The 23,216-nt window shown below is 56.5% G+C and overlaps 1 protein-coding gene across 1 annotated transcript in view; it reads left to right on the top strand.

Moving 5' to 3' along the window:
* The window catches only part of ARID3C (AT-rich interaction domain 3C), a 128,553-nt gene that overhangs the window by 70,055 nt on the left and 35,282 nt on the right, over nucleotides 1–23,216 (top strand). Inside the window, exon 3 of the mRNA XM_065598650.1 lies at nucleotides 16,456–16,528. Coding sequence (XP_065454722.1) covers nucleotides 16,456–16,528 — 73 coding nt within the window. The remainder of the gene's footprint in view (nucleotides 1–16,455; nucleotides 16,529–23,216) is intronic.

Below are 23,216 nucleotides of genomic sequence, written 5' to 3'. Positions count from 1 at the left end.
GCGGGCCGGAAGGGGTGGCTTTCTCCCACAGCCCCGTGGCCCAGCCCCTCGCCCCGCAGCGCGGTGACCCTGCAAGCGCCTGGCAGGTGACCGTGCAGCTCTTATCAGTGCCTGCCGTCTGGGTCTTCCCCATTATGTAACTGAGCGTAACCAAGGTGCCTTTTCCCAGGGAAACAAAGTCAACAGCAGAGCCGGGCGCACGCCCCCTGCCCTGGAGAGCAAACAGCCTGAGCCCGAGCCGCTCACGCCCTGGGATATCGCTCGCTGGGGGAGATCCCGGAAGGAGCCAGGCCTGCTGGGGCCCGGGCGCTTCTCGGACCACTGGCATCCCAGGACCGGTGGATGCGTCCTGGGCCAATGAGTGAGCTACATCCCTATGGGGCTGTCTGTCGGCGTGTCTGCTCCCCAGAGGAGAGAGCCTGTCCCTTTGGGGTCACCTGGCCATACACAATGAGCTCACCTGGTCACGGTGCATCCCCCCTGCCGCGACTGTGGTGCCCCTGTGGGGTGGAGGTTGGATCCTCATGTGGCAGTGGCCCTGTTCTCACTCCGGGGTGGCTGCAGCGCTGCATGGGGGTGGGTGACTTCCCCACAATGTGACGGGGTGTCCAAGGTCACGACGGTAGCACCCCCCCTTGGTGACAGCTGCCTCCCCACTCTGGGGCGTCTGTGTCCTCCTGCCGGGGGATGGCTGTGCCCCTGTGCTGGGTCCATCTTCCTGTCATGATATTGCACCACAATGTGCTGTGGGTGCGTCATCTCCTGTTGTGACATCACATCCACCGATAAGAATGGCCACGCTGGGTCAGGGCAGTCGTCCGTCTGGCCCAGGGTCCTGTCTGCCAACAGTGGGCAATGCCAGGTACCCCAGAGGGAGTGAACAGAACAGGGCAATTTTAACTGATCCGTCCCCAGTCATCCAGTCCCAGCATCTGGCTGGCAGAGACTTAGGGACACCCAGAGCAGGAGTTGTGTCCCTACCTATCCTGGCTAATAGCTACTGATGGACCTGTCCTCCGGGAACTTCTCTCATTCTCTTTTGAACCCAGTTATACTTTTGGCCTTCACAACATCCCCTGGCAGTGAGTTCCACAGGTTGGCTGTGTGTTGTGTGAAGAAATACTTCCTGCTGCCTATTTCATTTGATGACTCTTACTTCTCGTGTTACGAGAAGGAGTAAATAACACTTCCTTATTCACTTTCTCCACACCAATCCTGATTTTATAGACCGCTGTCATATCCCCCCTTACTCGTCTCTTTTCCCAGCTGAACAGTGCCAGTCTTTTTAATCTCTCCTCCTATGGAAGCTGTTCCATACCTCCAGTCGTTCTTGTTGCCTTTCGCTGCAGCTGTTCCAGTTCTAATCTATCTTTTTTGAGATGGGCGACCAGAGGACACGGCATCCTCTCACAGTGGGTGACGTGCTGTTGTGTGACCTGGCACTGACATGCCGGGCTCTGCCACTGGCCTGTTTGGTGACCTTGAGGAACTCCTTCCCTGCTCTGTGCCTCAGTTCTCCCATCTGTAAAATGGGGATAATGAGTTGGACCTGCTTTGTGGGGTGCTCGGAGATCTAGGAATGATGAGCACTAGATGAGAGCTTGGGAGGATGATGGTGGTGGTGGTTATAGACCCGTAACGCCATCATGTCCCCAGCACTGAAATAAACATCAGGCTCTTTAACTATCCAGCCTGAGCATCTGGCACGGACCCATGAGAGCCAGGGCATCTTGTAGATTTCAGTCCTGTCTCGATGGGTGCCCTGCCACTGCCCTGTGGGTGCTACAAGGGGAGAGAGTCTCATTGCTCAATCTGAAGCCACGCTAAGAGCCAGCCGATTCCATGCTGTGTTGGGAGCGGATCACCCAGAGTGTTGCTCAAATCATTGATCAGTTTTCTGGGTGGTGGGAAAGCAGGTGGGTCTTCAAGCCAGTTGTCCTGTCTAGCCAGGTTCTTATAGAGACCAATCACCGTGGTATCTGGGCGTCTCCCAGAATCCCAAAGCCCGCCACCCCCATCGGTCTCTGAGGGTCTCTAGCAGTTGTGGGTCACAGTGTGGGTGGGAGCGAGGGGGTGCAGCCCTCGGGTGCAGCGTCGGGTCCCAGCGGGAGATCACTCGGAGCGGAGCGTCTGAGTCAGCCGGCGGGAAAGCTGCCAGTTCAGTGGTTAGCTGGATTTTAGCCATGGTTTAATGATGTGACAAATCCACCGCAGGAGAAGCCAAACAAACCACAGTGGGGCTGGAAGGAAGCCAAGGGCTGGAGGCAGGAGCTCGGCTTGAAGTATTTGAAAGCCAGGGGGAGGAATGCCTAATGGTTAGTGCACTGCTGCGTGGGGAGCCGCGTCGTTCCTGGCTGTGGTGCTGGGCTGGCGTCTCTCTGCCTAGCACAGGGGCACCCCCAGGATCTGACCCGTGCATTCCCCATCTTCTGCCACTCACAGTCCCAGCACGGAGATTGTGCCCCACATGTGACAGGCTATAATGTTGGAGCCACAGGGTGATTGGGGTTTGAGCATGGCAGCGGAGAATCTTCGCGAGCAGTGCAGGGCCTGTGACACGCAGCTGGACAAGCAGTGGTGTGCGTACTGTTGTACTTAAAGTACTGCACAGGATCTTTTCAGGGGGAATAAGACAAAACGCCACATTTATTAGTAATACACTTATTCATTAACACTGTATTATATGCATATAATATATATTACACTTACACTCACACACACACACAAATCCACTCCGTCTTGTTGTTACCAATTAGTTGCTCCCCTTAACTTCACTGGCCAGGTGAGTTAGATGGGGGAGGGGGTGGAGCCGGGCTTCTGCCGATCCGGATCGATGCTCCCATGTTGACAAGACGAGACCCGGGGTCCTCTGCAAGACACCTCACTTTTATAGCAGCTTTCCTCTTATGCAAATCTATACCAGATTCAAACTCTGTGTCTGTGTCCATTGGTCCTTTGTGCTGCTTTCTTTTGAGTGTTGTCCCAATGCTGCAAAGAGGGTGTTTCCAAAAGAAGGAGCTTGCTTCTAACCCCCGAGGCCGTCAGTATGTCTGCTTGTCTTTAATGAGCCCACTTGACACCTTTATTGTCCTTGGGTCTGGCTCCCAGCCCCTCTCCAACAGTTGAGGCTGTCTGGAGGTGCTGCCTTCCATGCCTTGCTCATTCACACCTCATTCATTCAACAGGGCAATTGATTAAGAGTGTGGGGGGGGGAGAGCTCTTGTTCTACTGCTAGCAAAAAGAAATTTTTCTTCTATCTTATTCTATCCTTAGGGACTATAATATTATACCAAGGGCAATGCAAAGTTTCTAAATGAGGCTTTGATACAAAGTTCCATGAAAACAGAGGTCACACGTGGGTAGACCCACCACAAGGTTGTATGAAGAGGCACAATGTAAAGTCATATGAAAATTATCAGAGATTGATCTACAGTACTCGCTAGCGTACAGGCCAGTGGCTGGCTGGCTTTTGGAGGAGTGTGGACATGGTGCACCACTCGCACTGAAGTACCCAGAGACGGAAAGGACCCATCTAGCCTGTGCCCCTTGGCCGGGCCAGGACGGGTCCCTATGGCACATTGATCAGCATTTTGACCAATCCTGTTGCCAATGTCCTGCCCCATCTCACAACGCCCGCCGTCTTGGGGTGCCAGTCAGCTGAGACCCTAAGCAAGGGACCCCCCACCTGCCCACCCCATCCCTGCCTGCCCAAGACCTCAGGGCCAGGCGGTGGGTAGTCAGGGTTGCCTGTTATGCCCGAGCGGTCCTACACCGCAGCAGGAGCGCTCCCAGGAAAAGCAGCAGGTGAGCGTATTTCTCTGCCTCCCAGAGTGACTGCTGCCTCTCCCCTTCCTCTCCAGCCCATCAGCCTCCGCCCCCCAGCAGAGTCTGCCAGCTGGGCGGGAGAGATGGGGGGACCCCAGCAGCCCCTAGGGAAGGGGGTGAAGTGTTCCCCGGTTAGCAGCTGCCTGCAATGCCTGTAACCCCAGCATTGCACCGCTGGGCTAGTGCATGAGACTCTGAATGTGGAACTGATAGATCTGGTCTCCGAGCCCAACGGGGAAGGGGGGAAGGAAGAAGCAGCATCAGTGGTGAGAAGGGAATGAGACATTCCGGCTTCCACCCACCTGAGGCACTGCCGGCAGCACGAGGAAGGAGGCAGGTGGTGCTTGAAGTGTTGAAAGCTCTGAGGAGTGGAGTCCTGTCCCCACTCCTCTGGCCCCAGGGCAGAACTGATCAGCTGCAGACGTTTTCATTGCAACCAGTTGTTTTTGTTCATGGATCACAGAAGCTCTGAGCACGAGCAAACAGGGCAGCTGCCTGTATTGCTACTTTCAGCAGAGAGAGGCGTGCAAAGGTGCGTGTAAAGCAGCCGTGGCCTTTGAACGCCTGGCCAGGTGCCAGGACCACCTTTGCCTTAGCCCAGAAAACATCCCCCCAGAGGGGCAGTGCTGGGCAAAGTCTGGGCAGAGGGGACTGACCGTGTGTCCCAAACCTTTTACTTTCCAGTGTTACAAGGCCGTCGGGATGGTGTGTGGCGCTGGTGCGACCACGGCTGGAATCCTGTGCCCAGGTCTGGTCCACAATCCAAGAAGGAGGTTGAGAAATTGGAGCGGGCTCAGAGAAGAGCCACGAGAATGAGGAAAAGATTAGAAAACCTGCCTTAGCGTGAGAGACTCAAAGAGCTCAGTCTGTTTAATTTAACAAAGAGAAGGTTAAGGGATGACTTGATCTCAGTCTGCAAGTACCGACATGGAGCTCAAATACTTAATAATGGGCTCGTCGGTCTAGCAGAGGAGGGTCAAATCCTAGTGAGGTAAATAGAAAGGAGCATAAATGCTGCCAAATTAAGTGTAAAAATGTAATAAAAAAAAAGCCAAAAAGGAGTTTGAAGAACAACGAGCCAAAAACTCAAAAGGTAATAAAATGTTTTGTAAGTACATCAGAAGCTGGAAGCCTGCTAAACAACCAGTGGGGCCCCTGGATGATGGAGATACAAAAGGAGTGTTTAAAGACGATAAAGTCATTGCAGAGAAACTTAATGAATTCTTTGCTTCAGTCTTCACGGCTGAGGATGTTAGGGAAATTCCCAAACCTGAGCCGGCTTTTGTAGGTGACAAATCTGAGGAACTGTCACAGATTGAAGTGTCACTAGAGGAGGTTTTGGAATTAATTGATAAACTTAACATTAACAAGTCACCGGGACCAGATGGCATTCACCCAAGAGTTCTGAAAGAACTCAAATGTGAAATTGTGGAACTATTAACTATGGTTTGTAACCCATCCTTTAAATCGGCTTCTGTACCCAATGACTGGAAGATAGCTAATATAACGCCAATATTTAAAAAGGGCTCTAGAGGTGATCCCGGCAATTACAGACCGGGAAGTCTAACGTTGGTACCGGGCAAATTGGTCGAAACAATCGTAAAGAATAAAATTGTCAGACACGTAGAAGAACATAAATTGTTGGGGAAAAGTCAACATGGTTTCTGTAAAGGGAAATCATGTCTTACTAATCTATTAGAGTTCTTTGAAGGGGTCAACACACATGTGGACAGGGGGGATCCAGTGGACATAGTGTACTTAGATTTCCAGAAAGCCTTTGACAAGGTCCCTCACCAAAGGCTCTTACGTAAATTAAGCTGTCATGGGATAAGAGGGAAGATCCTTTCATGGATTTAGAACTGGTTAAAAGACAGGGAACAAAGGGTAGGAATAAATGGTAAATTTTCCAGATGGAGAGGGGTAACTAGTGGTGTTCCCCAAGGGTCAGTCCTAGGACCAATCCTATTTAACTTATTCATAAATGATCTGGAGAAAGGGGTAAACAGCGAGGTGGCAAAGTTTGCAGATGATACTAAACTGCTCAGGATAGTTAAGACCAAAGCAGACTGTGAAGAACTTCAAAAAGATCTCACAAAACTAAGTGATTGGGCAACAAACTGGCAAATGAAATGTAATGTGGATAAATGTAAAGTAATGCACATTGGAAAAAATAACCCCAACTACACATACAATATGATGGGGGCTAATTTTGCTACAGCTAATCAGGAAAGAGATCTTGGAGTTATCGTGGATAGTTCTCTGAAGACGTCCACGCAGTGTGCAGTGGCAGTTAAAAAAGCAAACAGGATGTTAGGAATCATTAGAAAAGCGATAGAGAATAAGACGGAGAAGATCTTATTGCCCTTATACAAATCCATGGTACGCCCACATCTTGAATACTGCGTACAAATGTGGTCTCCTCATCTCAAAAAAGATATACTGGCATTAGAAAAGGTTCAGAGAACGGCAACTAAAATGATTAGGGGTTTGGAATGGGTCCCATATGAGGAGAGATTAAAGAGGCTAGGACTTTTCAGCTTGGAAAAGAGGAGACCAAGGAGGGATATGATAGAGGTATTTAAAATCATGAGTGATGTGGAGAAAGTGAATAAGGAAAAGTTATTTACTTGTTCCCTTAATATAAGAAATAGGGGCCACCGAATGAAATTAATGGGCAGCAGGTTTAAAACAAATAAAAGGAAGTTCTTCACACAGTGCACAGTCAACCTGTGGAACTCCTTGCCTGAGGAGGTTCTGAAGGCTAGGACTATAACAGCGTTTAAAAGAGAACTGGATAAATTCATGGAGGTTAAGTCCATTAATGGCTATTAGCCAGGACGGGTAAGGAATGGTGTCCCTAGCCTCTGTTTGTCAGAGGATGGAGATGGATGGCAGGAGAGAGATCACTTGATCATTACCTGTTAGGTTCACTCCCTCCGGGGCACCTGGCATTGGCCACTGTTGGTAGACAGGATACTGGGCTACATGGACCTTTGGTCTGACCCACTACGGCCGTTCTTATGTTCTTATGTCTAACACAATCCAATAGCTGTCAATTGAAGCTAGATAAATTCAGATTGGAAATAAGGGGTACATTTTTAATTGGGAGGTTAATTGTTCCGATGGTTAATTTACCAAAGGGCACGCTGGATTCTCCATCACTGACAATTTTTAACTCAAGACTGGCTGTTTCTCTTAAGGATCCGCTCTGGGAATTATTTTGGGGGTGTTCTCTGGCCCCTCTGGTCTGGCCAGGAGGTCAGACGAGATGATCACAATGGTCCCTTCTGGCCTTGGAATCTGTGACTCTATGAAAAGGTCTAATGGCAGCACTGCAAGTTCCGTCCTCACGGTCACCTGTCAAGCGTGGTCATCTGTGGGGAATTTTAGTGCCTGAGCCGTTCTTTTTAGGTGACACATCTGGGGAACTGTCCCAGATTGAGGTGTCATTAGAGGAGGTTTTGGAACAAATTGACAAACTAAACAGTAACAAGTGACCACGACCCAATAGGATTCACCCAAGAGTTCTGAAGAAATCCAAATGTGAAATTGCAGAACTACTAACTCTCGTCTGTAACCTATCGCTTAAATCAGCCTCTGTACCAAATGACTGGTGGATAGCTAATGCGACGCCAATTTTTTAAAAAGGCTCCAGAGACGATCCCGGCAATTAGAGGCCGGTAAGCCTGACTTCAGTACTGGGAAAATTGGTTGAAACTTTAGTAAAGAAGAGAATTGTCAGACACAGAGATGAACATAATTTGCTGTGGAAGAGTCAACATGGTTTTAGTAAAGGGAAATCATGCCTTACCAATCTACTAGAATTCTTTGAGGGGGTCAACAATCATGTGGACAAGGGGGATCCAGTGGATATAGTGTACTTAGATTTTCAGAAAGTCTTTGACAAGGTTCCTCGCCAAAGGCTCTTAAGCAAAGGAAGCTGTCATGGGATAAGAGGGAAGGTCCCCTCATAGATCAGTAACTGATTAAAAGATAGGAAACAAAGAGTAGGAATAAATGGTCAGTTTTCAGAATGGAGAGAGGTAAATAGTGGTGTTCCCCAACGGGCTGTACTGGGACCAGTCCTGTTGAACATATTCATCAATGATCTTGGAAAAAAGGGTAAACAGTGAGGTGGCAAAATTTGCAGATGATACAAAACTACTCAAGATAGTTAAGTCCAAAGCAGACTGCGAAGAGCTATAAAGGGATCTCACAAAACTGGGTGACTGGGCAACAAAATGGCAGATGAAATTCAATGTTGGTAAATGCAAAGTAATGCATATTGGAAACATAATCCCAACTCTACATATAAAATGATGGGATCTAAATTAACTGTTCCCATGTAAGAAAGAGATCTTGGAGTCATTGTGGATAGTTCTCTGAAAATATCCACTCACTGTGCAGCAGCAGTCAAAAAAGCGAACAGAATGATGGGAACCATTAGGAAAGGGATAGATAATAAGACAGAAAATATCCTAATGCCTCTATAGAAATCCATAATACACCCATACCTCGAATCTGTCGCCCCATCTCAAGAAAGATATATTAGAACTGGAAAAGGTACAGAGAAGAGCAACAAAAATGATTAGGGGTATGAAACAGCTTCCGTATGAGGAGAGATTAAAGAGATTGGGGCTGGAATTTTTCATCTTGGAAAAGAGACGACTAAGAGGGGATATGATTGAGGTCTGTAAAATCAAGACTGGTGTGGAGAAAGTGAATAAGGAAGTGTTATTTACTCCTTCTCATAACACAAGAACCAGGGGATACCCAATGAAATTATTGGGCAGCAGGTTTAAAACAAAAGGAAATATTTTTTCATACAACGCACAGTCAACCTGTGGAACTCATTGCCAGGGGATGTTGTGAAGGCCAAAAGTATAACTGGTTTGAAGAAAGAATTAGATAAATTAATGGAGGATTGGTCTATCAACAGCTATTAGCCAAGATGGTCAAGAGTTGCAACCACGTGTTCTGGATGTTCCTGTGCGTCTGACTACCGGAAGCTGGGAGTGGCTGACGGGATGGATCACTTGATGATTCCCTGTTCTGTTCATTCCCTCGGGGGCACTTGGCATTGGCCACTGTCAGCAGACAGATACTGGACTAGACGGATCATTGGTTTGACCCAGTCTGGCCGGTCGTATGTTCTTAGTGCAGACGAGATCTCTTATACAGCCTCCTGTGAACAATCACCTGCTGATGTGGCCAGTGCTGAGATTCCCCTGTCCTGTGCCACCTCATGGTGGGAGGCAGCAGCCAATGAAAACGCCCTGTAACAAGCCCACGGCTGCCTGGGACTTCCCGGGGGTCACTGAGCTGCGCCTGCCCCAGAAATTCACACAGCAGGAATAGAGCTCAGCTCCGCCTGCCCCAAGTGCACTGGTCTCCTCTATCCCTTGTGCCAAAGGTGAGTGAATCGTCCCTAGCTGGGAGCAATATAGGGCCTGTGACCCACAGCTGTGCAGTTCTCATCCTGTCCCATAGGGGGCAATGGTAGCATCTGCACCAGCCAGCTCCTTGCAGCCCCAAACCTGAAAGTCAGAATGAAAGCTGCCCGCGGGCAGGGATCGTCGTAGGATGGTTCTTGCTGGAGTCTGTCAGGTCTATGTTAGAGAGAGGTGACAGTTCACATCATCGAATCAAATTCTCTCTCCCTGAGACACGTACAGCACCCCCCGCAGGATCTGAGCACCTCACAGCCCCCCTATGCGGCCAGGCAGCACTGTTCTCCCCATGGGGCACTGGGGCCAGGCTCTCACCAGTGTGCACTGAAATCAGTGGGGTTAGGAGCCTAAAGACCTTTGAGGGTCTTGGTCTCAGTGACTGGCCCAGGGTCACGCACCAAGTCAGCGGCAGCGCTGAGATTTCAACCTGCATCTCTGGAGTCCTAGGTTAGCGCCCCAACCCCGGGTGTGTCCCTCCCTGTACGGCTAACGACCAACTCCCCTGCACTGCGGCACTAACGCCAGTGACGGGTGGGGACTGACGACTCCCCTTTGCTTTTCACAGCTGGTGCCACCTCACCCCTCCCCTTTTCTGTACTTTGCATCTCTCGGGTCAGACAAGCAGACCGGCTCGGTCCCCCCAGGGCTGCCCAGAGGAGGGGGCAAGTGGGGCAATTTACCCCAGGCCCCGGGCCCCACAGGGGCCCCCTCGAGAATATAGTATTCTATAGTATTGCAAGTTTTTTTATGGAAGGGGCCCCTGAAATTGCTTTGCCCCAGGCCCCCTGAATCCTTCAGGGGGCCCTGGGTCCCCTGTGTGGTTTCCTGGGTCAGTTTCAGTTGGCGCTGCTGGTGGGACTGGGCAGAGACGGGGCATTGGGCTGGATGGAGCCCAGCCTGGCGTTCCCTTTGCTCTCACTTCTCCTGGAGGTGGGAGAGAAATAGGCCGGGCCGGGTGCCTGTGACTGCACGAAGCGAAGCTGCATCTCTTGGTGGTGTGACCTGCCCCCGCCCTGGCACTGTGCCGCCCCGAGAACCCCCCAGACCCTTCCGGGGGCACTGGACTGGAGCCTGCCCTCCACGTATGCCCTGGGGCGCGGGATCCTCAGCCAAAGGGGAGGTTTGGGCTCCTTCCCCCTCTCTGCAAAGCCCGGCCTGTGTTTCCTAGGGACCCCGGAAAGCTCCCCGCGTGGCTGAGAGCGCGAGGGGCTGAGCGGGAGCAGTTAATTGGAGCTGAGCCGAGGGCTGCCTGGCACATCTCCGGCTGGCTCCGTGCCCGCTCCCCAGGGCCGCGTGGAGCGGCGGCTGCGCTCGGCTGCCTCGACTGTGGAGCTAATGAGCTGTGTTTAGTTAACCAGGGGGGTGCGTGGGAATCTCAGCGCCGAGCGCTCAGGGACGGGATTCACCTGCAGTTACTGGAGCCCAGGGAGCTAATCCGCTTGCCTGGCGGCGGGGAAAGGGCAGGCGGCAATGTCAGAGTTCCTGGGGCTCTCCCTTCCCCAGCTTGGGAGCGTCACCGAGAGGAGACGCCAGGGGTCAGAGGTGCCTGGCGCAGGTGCCTGGCGCGGGCTGCGGGTCCCCCCGTCCCCTGGACGATTGCTCCTCTCTCTGCCCCTTGTCCAAGGCGGGTGAGCAATGGCTCCAGTGCGGGGGTCCCGGGGTGAGAAGGAGCCACACAATCCTCCCCCGGGCTGGGGGTCCCCCTTCCCAGCTCGCTCTGTGCCAGAGCGTCCTCCATGTCCCAGGAATGCAGGGTCTGCGCTGGAGGACGTTGGCTCAGCCCTGGAGACTTTGATGGTGCAGTGAAAGGGGGCCTGGCACTGGGCATGGGGGGGGCAGCACCCAGGGAACAGCTGGGAATGAGCAGGGCCTGGGACTTGGGGGATGGGCATTTGCAGATCTTCCCAGCTGAGGTGCCCCGGGGGCTGTGCCCTGAAGGGCTCCCTGCACGTGACACCCCCCAGCATCAGGCGCCATCGCTTGTTGGGGTCCTCGGCTATCAGGAGCACTGGCTGTTCCGCTCATTACTCCGGGGAGCCCTCCTGCACCTCCTTCCCAGGGGGGCCACACCAGCAGCCCGCCCCCTGCACGGCTGTGGGGAGGGCCTTTGTCTCCCGGAGCCGGGATAACAGGGCTCGATATGGTTTGGAGCCAGCAAACAGGGGCAGCAAACAGGAGTCTTGCGAGGGGTTCTGAGTGGGAACGTGGGAGCAGATACACCTAACCCCCCACACCCCAAATAACCCTGCAAGAGTAAAGCTAATGCAGACAGACGTCCAGCAGCAGAGCAGGGGGTGTCCAGGTTATTGCACTCAGTGCAGCCTGTGGGATTACCTGCCTTGTGGGCAGGTGGCGTAGGTGTGCACTCGGTGCAAGCAACTCACGACCCTCAGAGACCGTATACGGGCTTTGGAGAGCAGAGCGACAGCTGCAGGAGCTGAGGCAGACAGAGAGGTGCAGAGAGGAGACGTTCTGGGGCCCAGCAGAGTTGTCCCACCCCCACACTCCCACTTGACAGCCTCGGTGCGGTTGTGGAGAAGGAAAGTCTCAGGGAAGGAGAAGCCACGCTGGAGCAGAGGGAAACGATCCCATAGTTGGGACCCTCCTTCCAGACGATGTCGTGGTAACCTCTCACCCTGAGGCCACTCCTCCGGAAGAGCCAGGTAATAGTAACGGGGGAGTGGAGGGATCATTAGAAACATAGAGAGCTGGGTTTGCGATGACCGGGAGAACCGCAGGGTGACTTGCCTGCCTGGTGCAAAGGTTGCGGATCTCTCAAGACATCTAGACAGGCTCATGTGCAGTGTTGGGGAGGAGCCAGTGGTCGTGGTACAGGTAGGTACCAAGTAGGACATAGGGGAGGATAGGAGAGAGGTTCTGGAGGCCACATTTAGGCTGCTAGGTAAGAGATTGAAGTCCAGGACCTCCATGGCTGCATTCTCTGAAATGCTTCTAGTCCCATGTGCAGGGCGAGTTAGACAGGCAGAACTGCAGGGTCTCAATGCGTGAATGAGACGATGGTGTAGGGAGGAGGGGTTTAGATTTATTAGGAACTGGGGAAACTTTTGGGAAAGGGGGAGCCTATCGAGGAAGGATGAGCTCCACCTAAACCAAAACAGAACCAGATTGCTGGCATGTCAAATTAAAAAGGTCGTAGAGGAGTTTTTAAACTAAGGGCTGGGGAAAGCCAACAGGCCTGGAGAAACACATTCTCTGTCTCCTGGTAAGGAGGAGAGGATAGAAGTTGATAACGTACAGGTAGGAGCTAAGAAAAACAGTCAATTGAAGAGAGCCCCATTCAAGTACATCGCATGAAGGCAGACAACTAAATATTGACAGATGTTATAAGTGCTTGTATACAAATGCAAGAAGTCTAAATCCTTAGATGGGTGAACTTGAGCGCCTGGTATTAAATGATGATATTGATATAACAGGCATCACAGAACGTGATAATCAATGGGACCCGATAATACCAGAGTATAAAATCGATAGAAATGACAGAGTCGGTCACGCGGGCGGGCGAGTGGCACTAGATGTGAAAGAAAACAGAGTCAAATAGAGTAACAATCTGAAATGAAGAAAACTCTACCACAGAATCTCGGTGGATAGAAATTCCCTCCTGGAATAATAAGAATAGAGCTGTAGGAATATACTACCGATCACCTGACCAGCCCCACCACAACAGTGACTGTGAAATGCTCAGGGAGATTAGAGAGGCTCGAAAAATAGAAAACACCGTAATAATGGGGGATTTCAACAATCCCCATAGTGACTGGTACATGTCACCTCAGGACGGGAGGGGCCAGAGTACAGAACAGAATTATCAGACACAGAGATGAACACAGTACATGGGGGAAGAGACAACATGGCTTCTCTAATGGGAAATCAAGCCTCACCAATCTGTTAGAATTCTTTGAGGGGTCAACAAGCTGGGAACAAGGGTGATCCAGGAGATATAGTGTCTCTTGGACTTTCAGAAAGCCTTGGACAAAGGCTCTTGCACAAAGTAAGCTGTCATGGGATAAGAGGGAAGGTCCTCTCCTGGATCAGTAACTGGTTAAAAGGCAGGAAACAAAAGGTAGGAAGAAATGGTCAGTTTTCACAGTGATGAAGGGTAGATGGTGGCGGGGGGTCCCCCAAGGATCTGTACTGGGCCAAGTGCTGTTGTAGTACCTATTGTAGTTCTGTGTGAGTTCATTTGCGTGTGCAGTGATTGTCTCATTTCACCCACAGAGTTGCTATTGGGACATTTCACGCACTGGGTGAGGTACCCCACGTGTTGTGATAGGCGTGTGTAGGAGCCATGGATCTCGAAAGGTGTGTTGTGGGGGGTGTTGATCATTGCAGCAATGAAGCTACGGCTGCGGGTTTTGCATCTGTTGTTCGGGCAGGGTCTGGTGCTGCTTTGAATTGGTGTGAGCTGGTCTGTGGGGAGCCTGCTTCTGATGATGAGTTTGGAGAGGGTGGGAGGTTGCTTGAAAGCTGGGCGAGGGGGGTTAGGAAACATTTCTTTCAGGATCAGGTCCCCATCGAGTGTGGGCTGTCGTTGTTTTATGATACCCCGTATGGGGTCCAGTGCGGGGTGGGAGGTGACAGCTCGGGGTGTGCGGGAAGGGGGGGGGGGTTATTTCTGTGTTGAAGTAGGTATTTGGGTGGCCTGTTCCATGACGTGATCTACTTCTCTGACGGAGCGTCCTCGTTCGGCAAAGGCAGGTTTGAGTGTGGGAAGGTGTGTATCCCGGACTTTCTCCTCGGAGCACATTCTGCGGTATCTGAGCACCTGGCTGTAGATAACAGATTTCTTGGTGTGTCTGGGGCGATTACTGGATCTGTGGAGGTAGGTGTGGTGATCTGTGGGTTTCTGGTATACAGTTGTCTATAGGGTTCCATTGTTGAAGCCGATCGTGGGGTCCAAGAAGTTGATGTTGGTGTGGGCGTGTTCCAGAGTTTGACAGGTGGGTGATGGTGGTTGAAGTCGTGGTAGAAATCTCGGAGGGAGTATCATCGCTGTAGCTCAGGAATAACATTGGTTTCCTGGTGCATTTGTCCAGCAATTCTTCCTCAAGGTGCCCATGGAGAGGTTGGCACACTGGGGAGCCCTCCTGGTACCCATTGCAGTTCCCATGGCTTGGACAGAGGGTTGGCTGTGGAATGTGAGATTGTCATGGGTGAGGGTGAAATGGATGAGTCTGGCGATGTGTTTGGGGGAGAGCTGGGGTCTGTCCAGTGTCTTGTAAATATTTGAAGCCGGCAGCGATGCCGTCATGGAGAGGGATGTTGGTGTATCCGTGGTGGCCAGGACGCTGTTCTGGGGGAGGTTGTTAATATTGTGGAGTTTGTGGAACCATTAGGAGAGGGATAGGTAATAAGACAGCAAATATCATCTTGCCTCTATATAAATCCATGGTTCGCCCACACCTGGAATATGACCTCAGTTCCAGTCACTCCATTCCAAATCAGATTAGAACTGGAAAAGGTGCAGAAAAGGGCAACAAAATGGATTAGGGGTATGGAACCGCTTCCATATGGGGGGGGATTCAAACGACTGGGACTGTTTAGCTGGGAAAAGAGACGACTAAGGGAGATATGACAGAGGTCTATAAAATCATGACTGGTGTGGAGCAAGTGAATATGGAAGTGTTATTTACCCCGTCGCATAATATAAGAACCAGGGATCATCCAATGAAATTAACAGGCAGCAGGTTTAAAACAAACAAAAGGAAGTATTTCTTCACACAAAGCACAGTCAACCTGTGGAACTCCTTGCCAGAGGATGTTGTGAAGGGCAAAACTATAACTCGGTTCAAAAAAGAACTAGAGAAGTTCATGGAGGATAGATCCATCAATGGCTATTAGCCAAAATGGTCAGGGTGCAACCTCATATCCTGGGTGCAACCTCATATCCTGTCCCAGAAGCTGGGACAAGATGACAGGGAATGGAGCACTCGAGAATTGTCCTGTTCTGTTCATTCCTTCTGAAGCATCTGGCTCCGGCCACTGTCGGCAGACAAGATACTGGGCTGGATGGACCTTTGGTCTGACCCAGTGTGGCCGTTGTGATGTTCTAAAGGTCAGTGGGAGCTGGTCCATCTTTCCAGCTCTCCCCGTGCAGGTGAAGGAGGGGATGGGAGATGGATGCCGGATGGGGCGGCTGAACACTGCTCACCAGCCGCCGGGCCCCCAGGCTGCAACCAGCACTTCGCTCCCCCATTCTGCTCGTGGACAGGGTCATCGGTGCCTGCTGGGGACAGTCCCGGGTCGGGGGATCAGCGACAGCTCCCCGGGTGGAAAGGGCCATGACGGGCCAGGAGACCCTCCTGGCCCTGGGGCTGGTTACAGCTGGGCCCCCAGCACTGTCCACAGGGGCCCCTCCTGCAGGTGCTTCCTGAGGCCTGTTCGCAGCCCAAGCCCCACAGGAGCTTGTGCCACAGGGGGGCGCTCTCCTCGGCCAGGAGGGATCACTGCTGCACAGACAGGGGTCAGTCCTCGCTTGGTGCAACAACTGGAAGGAGCCCAGACGCTGCAGTGATGGGTGCGTGATAAGAACCTACAGAGAAGAGAACTGAGCAAAGGAACTTTGTTCGTGAATCTTGAGAGATCAGCCATGCAACACGACCGCGGGTCACGCCCGGGCACGTGGCTGTGGGGCAAACACACCCCAAGCACACACTGAGCCCCGGGCCTGGAAGTACACCCCAGACACGCACAACCTCCCACCCAGAGAGACACCAGGCAAACTCCCACAGCCGCCCCCGTGTCCCAGAGATGTGCCAGCCGCTCTGTGGGGCGATCGGCGCGGGCAGCTGGGAGTCTAAGGGGATCGCAGCCAGATTTGGGGCACGGAGCCTCTTGCCCGGGGCTGTTTGGCTGGGGGGAGCCGGGACTTTGAATATACAGGAGGCTCCTGATCAGCTCGCCCACATCCAGTGGGGGCTGCAGAGGTGCGGCCAGAACGCAGATCCCCCCACCACGTCAGTTACAGGGGACTCTGCTGGCAGGAGGGGGCCTATGACACACAGTGGAGCAGCTCCGATGCTGTCCAGCAGAGGGCAGTGGTGTCTCTCACACACACATGTGCTACCCAGTCCATTCCAGCGCCCCCTGCAGGACGCGTGTGTTTGCACTAGGACTTGCTCGGTTCCTGCGGTGCTGACCTGCCGTCTCTCTCTCCCGCCCGCAGCTCTACGAACTGGACGACGACCCCAAGCGGAAGGAGTTTCTGGACGACCTCTTTGGCTTCATGCAGAAGAGAGGTAAGGGAAGGCCGCGGTTTTGGGGGTCCCCGGCTGGGAGCCCGGCTGCAGAGAGGCGTTACTGGGGGGGACGGGACTCGTGACTCATGCTCACACTGGGCGATAGCGTCAGTCCAGTTCTCCGGACCCACCCTCAGCCACTGCCCCGCTCGGTCTAATCGACGGCATGGGGCTGGCGGGAAGACGACCCTTCATGCTCTGGGGGGTGGAGGGGTGCAGGGCCTGTGGGGAGAAAGGGAAGCAGTGGACAAGTCCCCGTAGAAGTCTGGACACACAGGTGCCCCCTGGGGTCACTCTGGAGCTGAGATCCATTGCTGGCTCTGTTGGCTGGGGCCGGCTCTGGGGCTGCGGCGGGGACGTTATGGGGCCGGATTCATGTTGCTGGTTCTGGCTGCAGGCTCTCAGATCTGGGTTGGAGGCATCTGCAAGATGCGGGTCCGTTTGCTGGCTCTGCTCTGAGGTTCTGGGGGGCAGGAGGAGCTGCTGCATTCCTGGAGGGGAGGGGGGCTCACCTGTGGTGTCGGAGCTGGGAGGGCCACAGGGACCTCGATCCCTTGGCTGGTTCCACTCTCGCGCCTGTCCTGGATAGAATGGTGTCTGGCACAGAGGGGTTCTCGCCAGGGGCTAGGAGGGCGCAAAGTTAGGGTTTCCTGGACTATGATCGACTGGGGTGCTCTACAGGTCAGGGTTAAGGGGCACCAGCAGAGCTGTGAGGAGAGCCCAGGGCTGGGCTAGCAGGGGGCTGCAGGTCAGGAGTGAGGGGCACCGGCAGAGCTGGGGGGCTGCAGGTCGGCAGTGAGGGGCACCGGCGGAGCTGGGGGGCTGCGGGTCGGGAGTGAGGGGCACCGGCGGAGCTGGGGGGCTGCGGGTCGGGAGTGAGGGGCACCGGCGGAGCTGGGGGGTTGCGGGTCGGCAGTGAGGGGCACCGGCGGAGCTGGGGGACTGCGGGTCGGCAGAGTGGGGCACCGGCGGAGCTGGGGGGCTGCGGGTCGGGAGTGAGGGGCACCGGCGGAGCTGGGGGGCTGCGGGTCGGGAGTGAGGGGCACCGGCGGAGCTGGTGGGCTGCGGGTCGGGAGTGAGGGGCACCGGCGGAGCTGGGGGACTGCGGGTCAGCAGAGTGGGGCACCGGCGGAGCTGGGGGGCTGAGGGTCGGCAGAGTGGGGCACCGGCGGAGCTGGGGGACTGCGGGTCGGCAGAGTGGGGCACCGGCGGAGCTGGGGGGCTGTGGGTCGGCAGAGTGGGGCACCGGCGGAGCTGGGGGGCTGAGGGTCGGCAGAGTGGGGCACCGGCGGAGCTGGGGGACTGCGGGTCGGCAGAGTGGGGCACCGGCGGAGCTGGGGGGCTGAGGGTCGGCAGTGAGGGGCACCGGCGGAGCTGGGGGGCTGCGGGTCAGGAGTGAGGGGCACCGGCGGAGCTGGGGGGCTGCGGGTCGGGAGTGAGGGGCACCGGCGGAGCTGGGGGACTGCGGGTCGGCAGAGTGGGGCACCGGCGGAGCTGGGGGGCTGCGGGTCGGGAGTGAGGGGCACCGGTGGAGCTGGTGGGCTGCGGGTCGGGAGTGAGGGGCACCGGCGGAGCTGGGGGACTGCGGGTCGGCAGAGTGGGGCACCGGCGGAGCTGGGGGGCTGCGGGTCGGGAGTGAGGGGCACCGGCGGAGCATGGGGAAGGAGCTGTGCGGCGTGGCCGCGAAGGGCTGGCGCGGACTGGGGCGCTCGGCTGTGCCGTATTCACAGTCCTGGGCGGGTTCTGTTATTGGCACCGGGCGGGATGGATTGGAAGCCCCAGCAATTGAGGTGATTCGATAAATGCTTTAACCTTTGACCCCCCCCTTCCCCCCAGCCAGCCCTGGAACAATTAAAAGGTTCCCCAGCGCTCGGGGGGGGCGGAGGGGGGGGGCTTGGCCTGTATTAATTCGAGCCCTTTGCTGGCGGCTGGATTAATGAACATGCCGCTCGATGCGGCAGAGCCCCAGGCAGAGGTTAATGTCGTGCTAATTAAGGGGCTGGCCGGGAGAAGGGGCTGCCTGGCTGCTAGTGAGACCTCCGGGGGAGAGGGGGGGGGCTCCATGCCAGGCTCTCGGTGGCTCTAAAGGGGGGCCCCAAATACCCCTTGCCTTGTATCGCTCCGTGCTGGGGAGGGTGCTCTGACCCCCCAACACGCTGCCTGGCCCAGCCGGCCCCTCACTGGCCTCCCTCACGGCCCAGTCCGAGGTTGGGCTCTGCCCGGTGGCCAGTGCGGGGCCGGGTTAGCGCGACTGGGCTGTGGCTGGTGTGGGGCAGGAAATGGCCTCTGGGCTGAGACCCGGCCAGCTTGGGTCACGTATTGGCCATGGCCAGGGTGAGCCTGGGAGCGCCACCGCCCCCTGCTGGAGAGAATGGGAACTGCGTGGCTGCAGGGCGGCGTTTGGGGTGGGAGTGTCGGCTGCAGTGCCAGGCATGTGGGGCACAGGCATGTGGGGGGGGGTGCAGGAAGGGGACTGGCTATTTCCACCCCTTGTCCAGTCCCCCTGTGGCTGTGATGAACCCCTCGCTCACCCCCTGCCCCCAGCTGCACAGGTACTGCCTGGCAAAGGCCCGAGGTCAAGACGTGCCACCCCGTCCCGCTGGGCCTGCCTGTTCCCATCCCCTCCGGTCAGGTCCTGCCCGGCAGCTGCTCTCCCCAGGGCTCGGCGGCCGTCACTAGAAACCAGCCACTCCTCGCCTGCCCCCCAAGTCCTGGTGCTGGCTCCTACTGCTGACCCCCCCCCCCGCCCCGTGAGCGTGCCGAGGGTGCTGGTGCCGGGGACGCGGGGCACATCTGGGGGATGGGGCTGACGGTGGGGTCATGGCATGGGGCCGAACGGAGGCTGGGGAGCTTGGGGGGTAGACGGGGGGCAGGGAGCCGCGTGGGCCCTGCCTCCAAGCCCTGGGTGCCCAGGAGAGGCAGCGCAGGAGACAAGATTCATGAGCTGCTGCGTGGGGCTCATTATCTCTCTCTCCAGAGCTAATTAACTCCATCTCCATTTGGCCCGGCTGAGATACGGGCGCTAATTAACCGCAGGCCTCTCTTTGTGCACAGCTGATTGGGACTTTTGTGCAGCTCCTGAAATCGAGCCAGGGATCGAATCCCGCGGGGGCTGCTCCTGGGGGCCGGCCCGGTCGATGGCTATAAATCCACAGCGGGGAGCAGCTCCGGAGCGAGCCGGCCCCGCGCCCGGGGATGGTGATAGCATTGATCCCAGCACAGGCACAGATAACTCTCCTGCCGTGCTCCGTGCGTCCCCCCAGGCCGGCATTCATTTGTCTGCCCATCCGGACACAATCGCTAATCTCTGCCAACCATCTCCGTCTCCATTAGAGCGCCCGAGTAATGAGGGCACATTAGCCTGAGTGGGCATCTCCCGCCGGGAAGGGCTGGGCGGCCCTAGCCCCCGCCGCCCCCAGGCAGCCCCTTGGAGAACGGAGTCAGGGACCCGAGCCCCAATCGCACCAGAAATGTCATTCTGCGCTCCTTGTCCTAACATGCCACGCGGCGTTGCTGTGCACCGTTCAGCAGCAGCCGTGTTCCACCCCAGAGCTGGCTGCACGTCAGCCTCCAGGGAGGCCATCAGCAAAAGGTTCCCGTATCGCCTGGGGTGAAAGGTGCCGGAGCAATGATTTGATGGTTGTTCTCCAGTGATTTCCCGTAGGCTCCAGAGCCCCGTCGGACAGGAGGGGCTGCGCCGGGTGGTCCCTGCAGGCTGGGATATCGTCTGGTCGCTGATTAGGCTGCCAGGGGGCTGGAATGGAGCAGAGAATATTTCAAGCAGCCCCCCCCCTGCCCCCCCCCCCCGATAACACCCCAGCATGTGCGGCCCAGTCGTCCCCTCCCGATAACACCCCAGCGTGTGCGGCCCAGTGTCCCCCCCCCCCGATAACACCCCAGCATGTGCGGCCCAGTCGTCCCCTCCCGATAACACCGCAGCGTGTAAGGAATTGGACTTGGTTGTCGCACTTGTAAGGAGGTGCTAAGGCCAGGGATTTCTGGAATGGCACAGATCGGCGTTAGCTGGCCCCGTTAGCGAGGCTGGGGGCATGAGGGCACCGTGCCCCTCTGGGGATGCCGCTCAGCAATCCCAGCCCCCGGCAATGTCTGTCCGCCCCCCCCCCAGTCCTCAGCTCAGCACACAGTGCAGGCTCGGAAGAACCAGGAGCAAAGCGAGTCCCTGCTCAGGCCCCCCAGCAAACCTGCGAGTCCAGAGCAAGGATACGCCTCGGGGTTTGCCAGCGAGCTCTGCCTGGGACGCCCCCCCCACAGCCCCCGCACCGGAGCCCCCATTGCACAGCTCCTGTCGCCCTCCAGGGCTGCGTCTACTGCAGCTGGCCATGAGGCACTGAAATTGGCAGCCGCCTGGGTACGTCCGCCAGCTGCTGCCGAGCAGGGCCGGTGCAAGGAATTTTCGCGCCCCTTGCGCCCCCGACCCAGCTAACCCCACCCCCCTGCGGCAGCTAACCCAGCCCCCCACCTGGGGAGCCCGCCACCCCCGCTGCCTGGGGAGCCCCACCCACAGCAGCTACCCCCGCTCCGCGGCAGCTAACCTCACCTGGGGAGCCCGCCTCAGTTCACCTCGGCTCCGCCTAGCACGCCAGTGCCGCTCTAGTTCTCCTCCTTGCGGCGCCGATTGGAGGAGACTTAGAGCGGGGGCTGTGTGCTCAGCGGAGGAGGCAGAGTGGAGGTGATCTGGGGCGGGGAGCGGTTCCCCTGTGCACCCCCCTGTTACTGCGGGCAGCCCTCCCCGCCCCAGCTCACCTCCACTCCACCTCCTCGCCTGAGCCGGCTTTTAAGCGCCCCAGGCAGCCACCTAGTTTGCTGCACCGGCCCTGCTGCCGAGACGTACCCTGGGTGGGATTCGTCAAACCGCGTAGGGCACCAGTGCCTTGGCACGGACTCCGTGGGGTGTGGGTGCATTTATAGGGCCCTATCCACACTCGCTGCTGCGCAGACAGTGAGCGTCCATCCTCGTCCCAGCGGAGACCCGGGCCCCGCTGCGCACGGCGCTGCACAGAGCCAGTCCCTGCCTCCCAGCTTTCGCCCACGTGTTCTTCTTGATGAACGTTAGAGTCCTGTTCATCCTGCTTGGGCATTCACCCACGAAAGCTTCTGCTCCAATACTTCTGTTAGTCTTAAAGGTGCCACCGGCCGCTCTGTTACTGTTCATCCTGATGCACCGAGACTGCCTGGCGTGCAGAATGGGATTTACAGCCCTAAGCAGCTGAGATGGACAAAGGGTGGGAGGGGAGATAGGACTGGCCCAGCCCGTGAGCAGTGGAGCTGGGAACAGAACCCAGGCATCCTGGCTCCCAGTCCGGTGCCCTACTCCCTGAGCCACGCTACCCCTAATGGGGGAGAGGCGGAGGCGCTGGGAATGTTTTCTGTCTGTGTTACGCACACACGGAAAGCCCCCCAGCCTTTTCACGGGGAGCCCATAAACAAACCGGTGGTGTTTATGTAGGACCTACCCCCAGTGTGTCCGGCTGCCTGTGCCGTGCGGGGTGTCAGCTCCTGGGAATGGTTCACCGGGAGCAGCAGCCGAGCAGGGGTACGCGCTGGGGGGGTGGCAAGCAGGGGAAAAGGCCCCACTCCATCAGCTGGGGGAGGAAATGCGATTTCCTGGCCCTGGGATGGTCTTGCCCACAATGGGGGGGCGAAGGTGAATGATCCGAGCCAGAGGGCTGGGTCGTGGGGCTTGGCTGTGGGTGCCAACCCGGGGGTGGGGCGGGGGGCAGGAGTTTTACCAGGCTCGGTTATTTATTTCCTTCCTTTCTGCCAACAATATTTGCCCAGGCAGGGCAGGGCTGTGAAACCGGTTCTTCCTGTTCCCCCGCGGACCCCTGGCCAGCCCCTGGGGTGGGGAGCAGGGCCTGCTGGCTGCTTGGGGCTGGGTGGGGAGGGCACAGACCCCCTCTACAGTGGAGTGGGGTTGTGTTCACTGTGTATGTTGTGCACACGTGGTGGTAGTTGTGAGTGTGGTTGTGGAGGCGTAGGAGTGTGTGCACATGCACGGGATTGTGTGTGTGTATGTGTGTGTGTGGTGCGGGGGGAGGGGTGTGCACCTACCCAGCGACTGCCCGGGTCCCGCCCTGGGGAGCAGGGGGGAGCTAACTCCGTTCTTGGTAAATGCCCTCAGGGGTGGGGGGGTTGCTGATGCCCCACGTGGCACCGGGGTCGACTCCCAGCCCCGGGGGAAGGGGCGGGTGTGTTACACGGCGCCCCCTGCTGGTGGTGATGGGCAGAGGAGCCTCTTGGGGATGTTCTGGGTGCCCGGCCCTTCCCCCCACATGCCCATAGGGCAGCTGGGACACCTGGCACTGCACCCCCGGCCCCTCCTCCTCTGATTGACCCCAGCCCTGCGGAGCAGGAGAGGAGTCTGGCCTGGGCTGGGAGGCAGGGATGGCCCCTGGCGCTGCTCCGGCCCTGTGAACCTCTTCACACTCGCTGCGGGAGTGACTCCGGAGCCGCTCCGTGTGGCTGGAGGAGAACGGAGGCGGGTGTGAGAGCAGGAGGGCGGATTCCCTCTGCCTCCAGCGTCGGGGAGACCCTGAGCGGGCCCGGTGCCCACGTCCCCGCGGGAGGGTGCAGTATTGGCGACGGCTCAGAGAAGAGCTCCGGGAGCGATCCGGGCTGGATAACCGGCCCCCCAGCAAGAGCCGCAACCCCAACCCTAACCCAGGTC

The sequence above is a fragment of the Chrysemys picta genome, chromosome 6, assembly GCF_011386835.1.
Source record: "Chrysemys picta bellii isolate R12L10 chromosome 6, ASM1138683v2, whole genome shotgun sequence".
Lineage (NCBI taxonomy): Eukaryota > Metazoa > Chordata > Testudines > Emydidae > Chrysemys > Chrysemys picta.
This window is presented reverse-complemented; position numbering and strand designations above follow the sequence as displayed.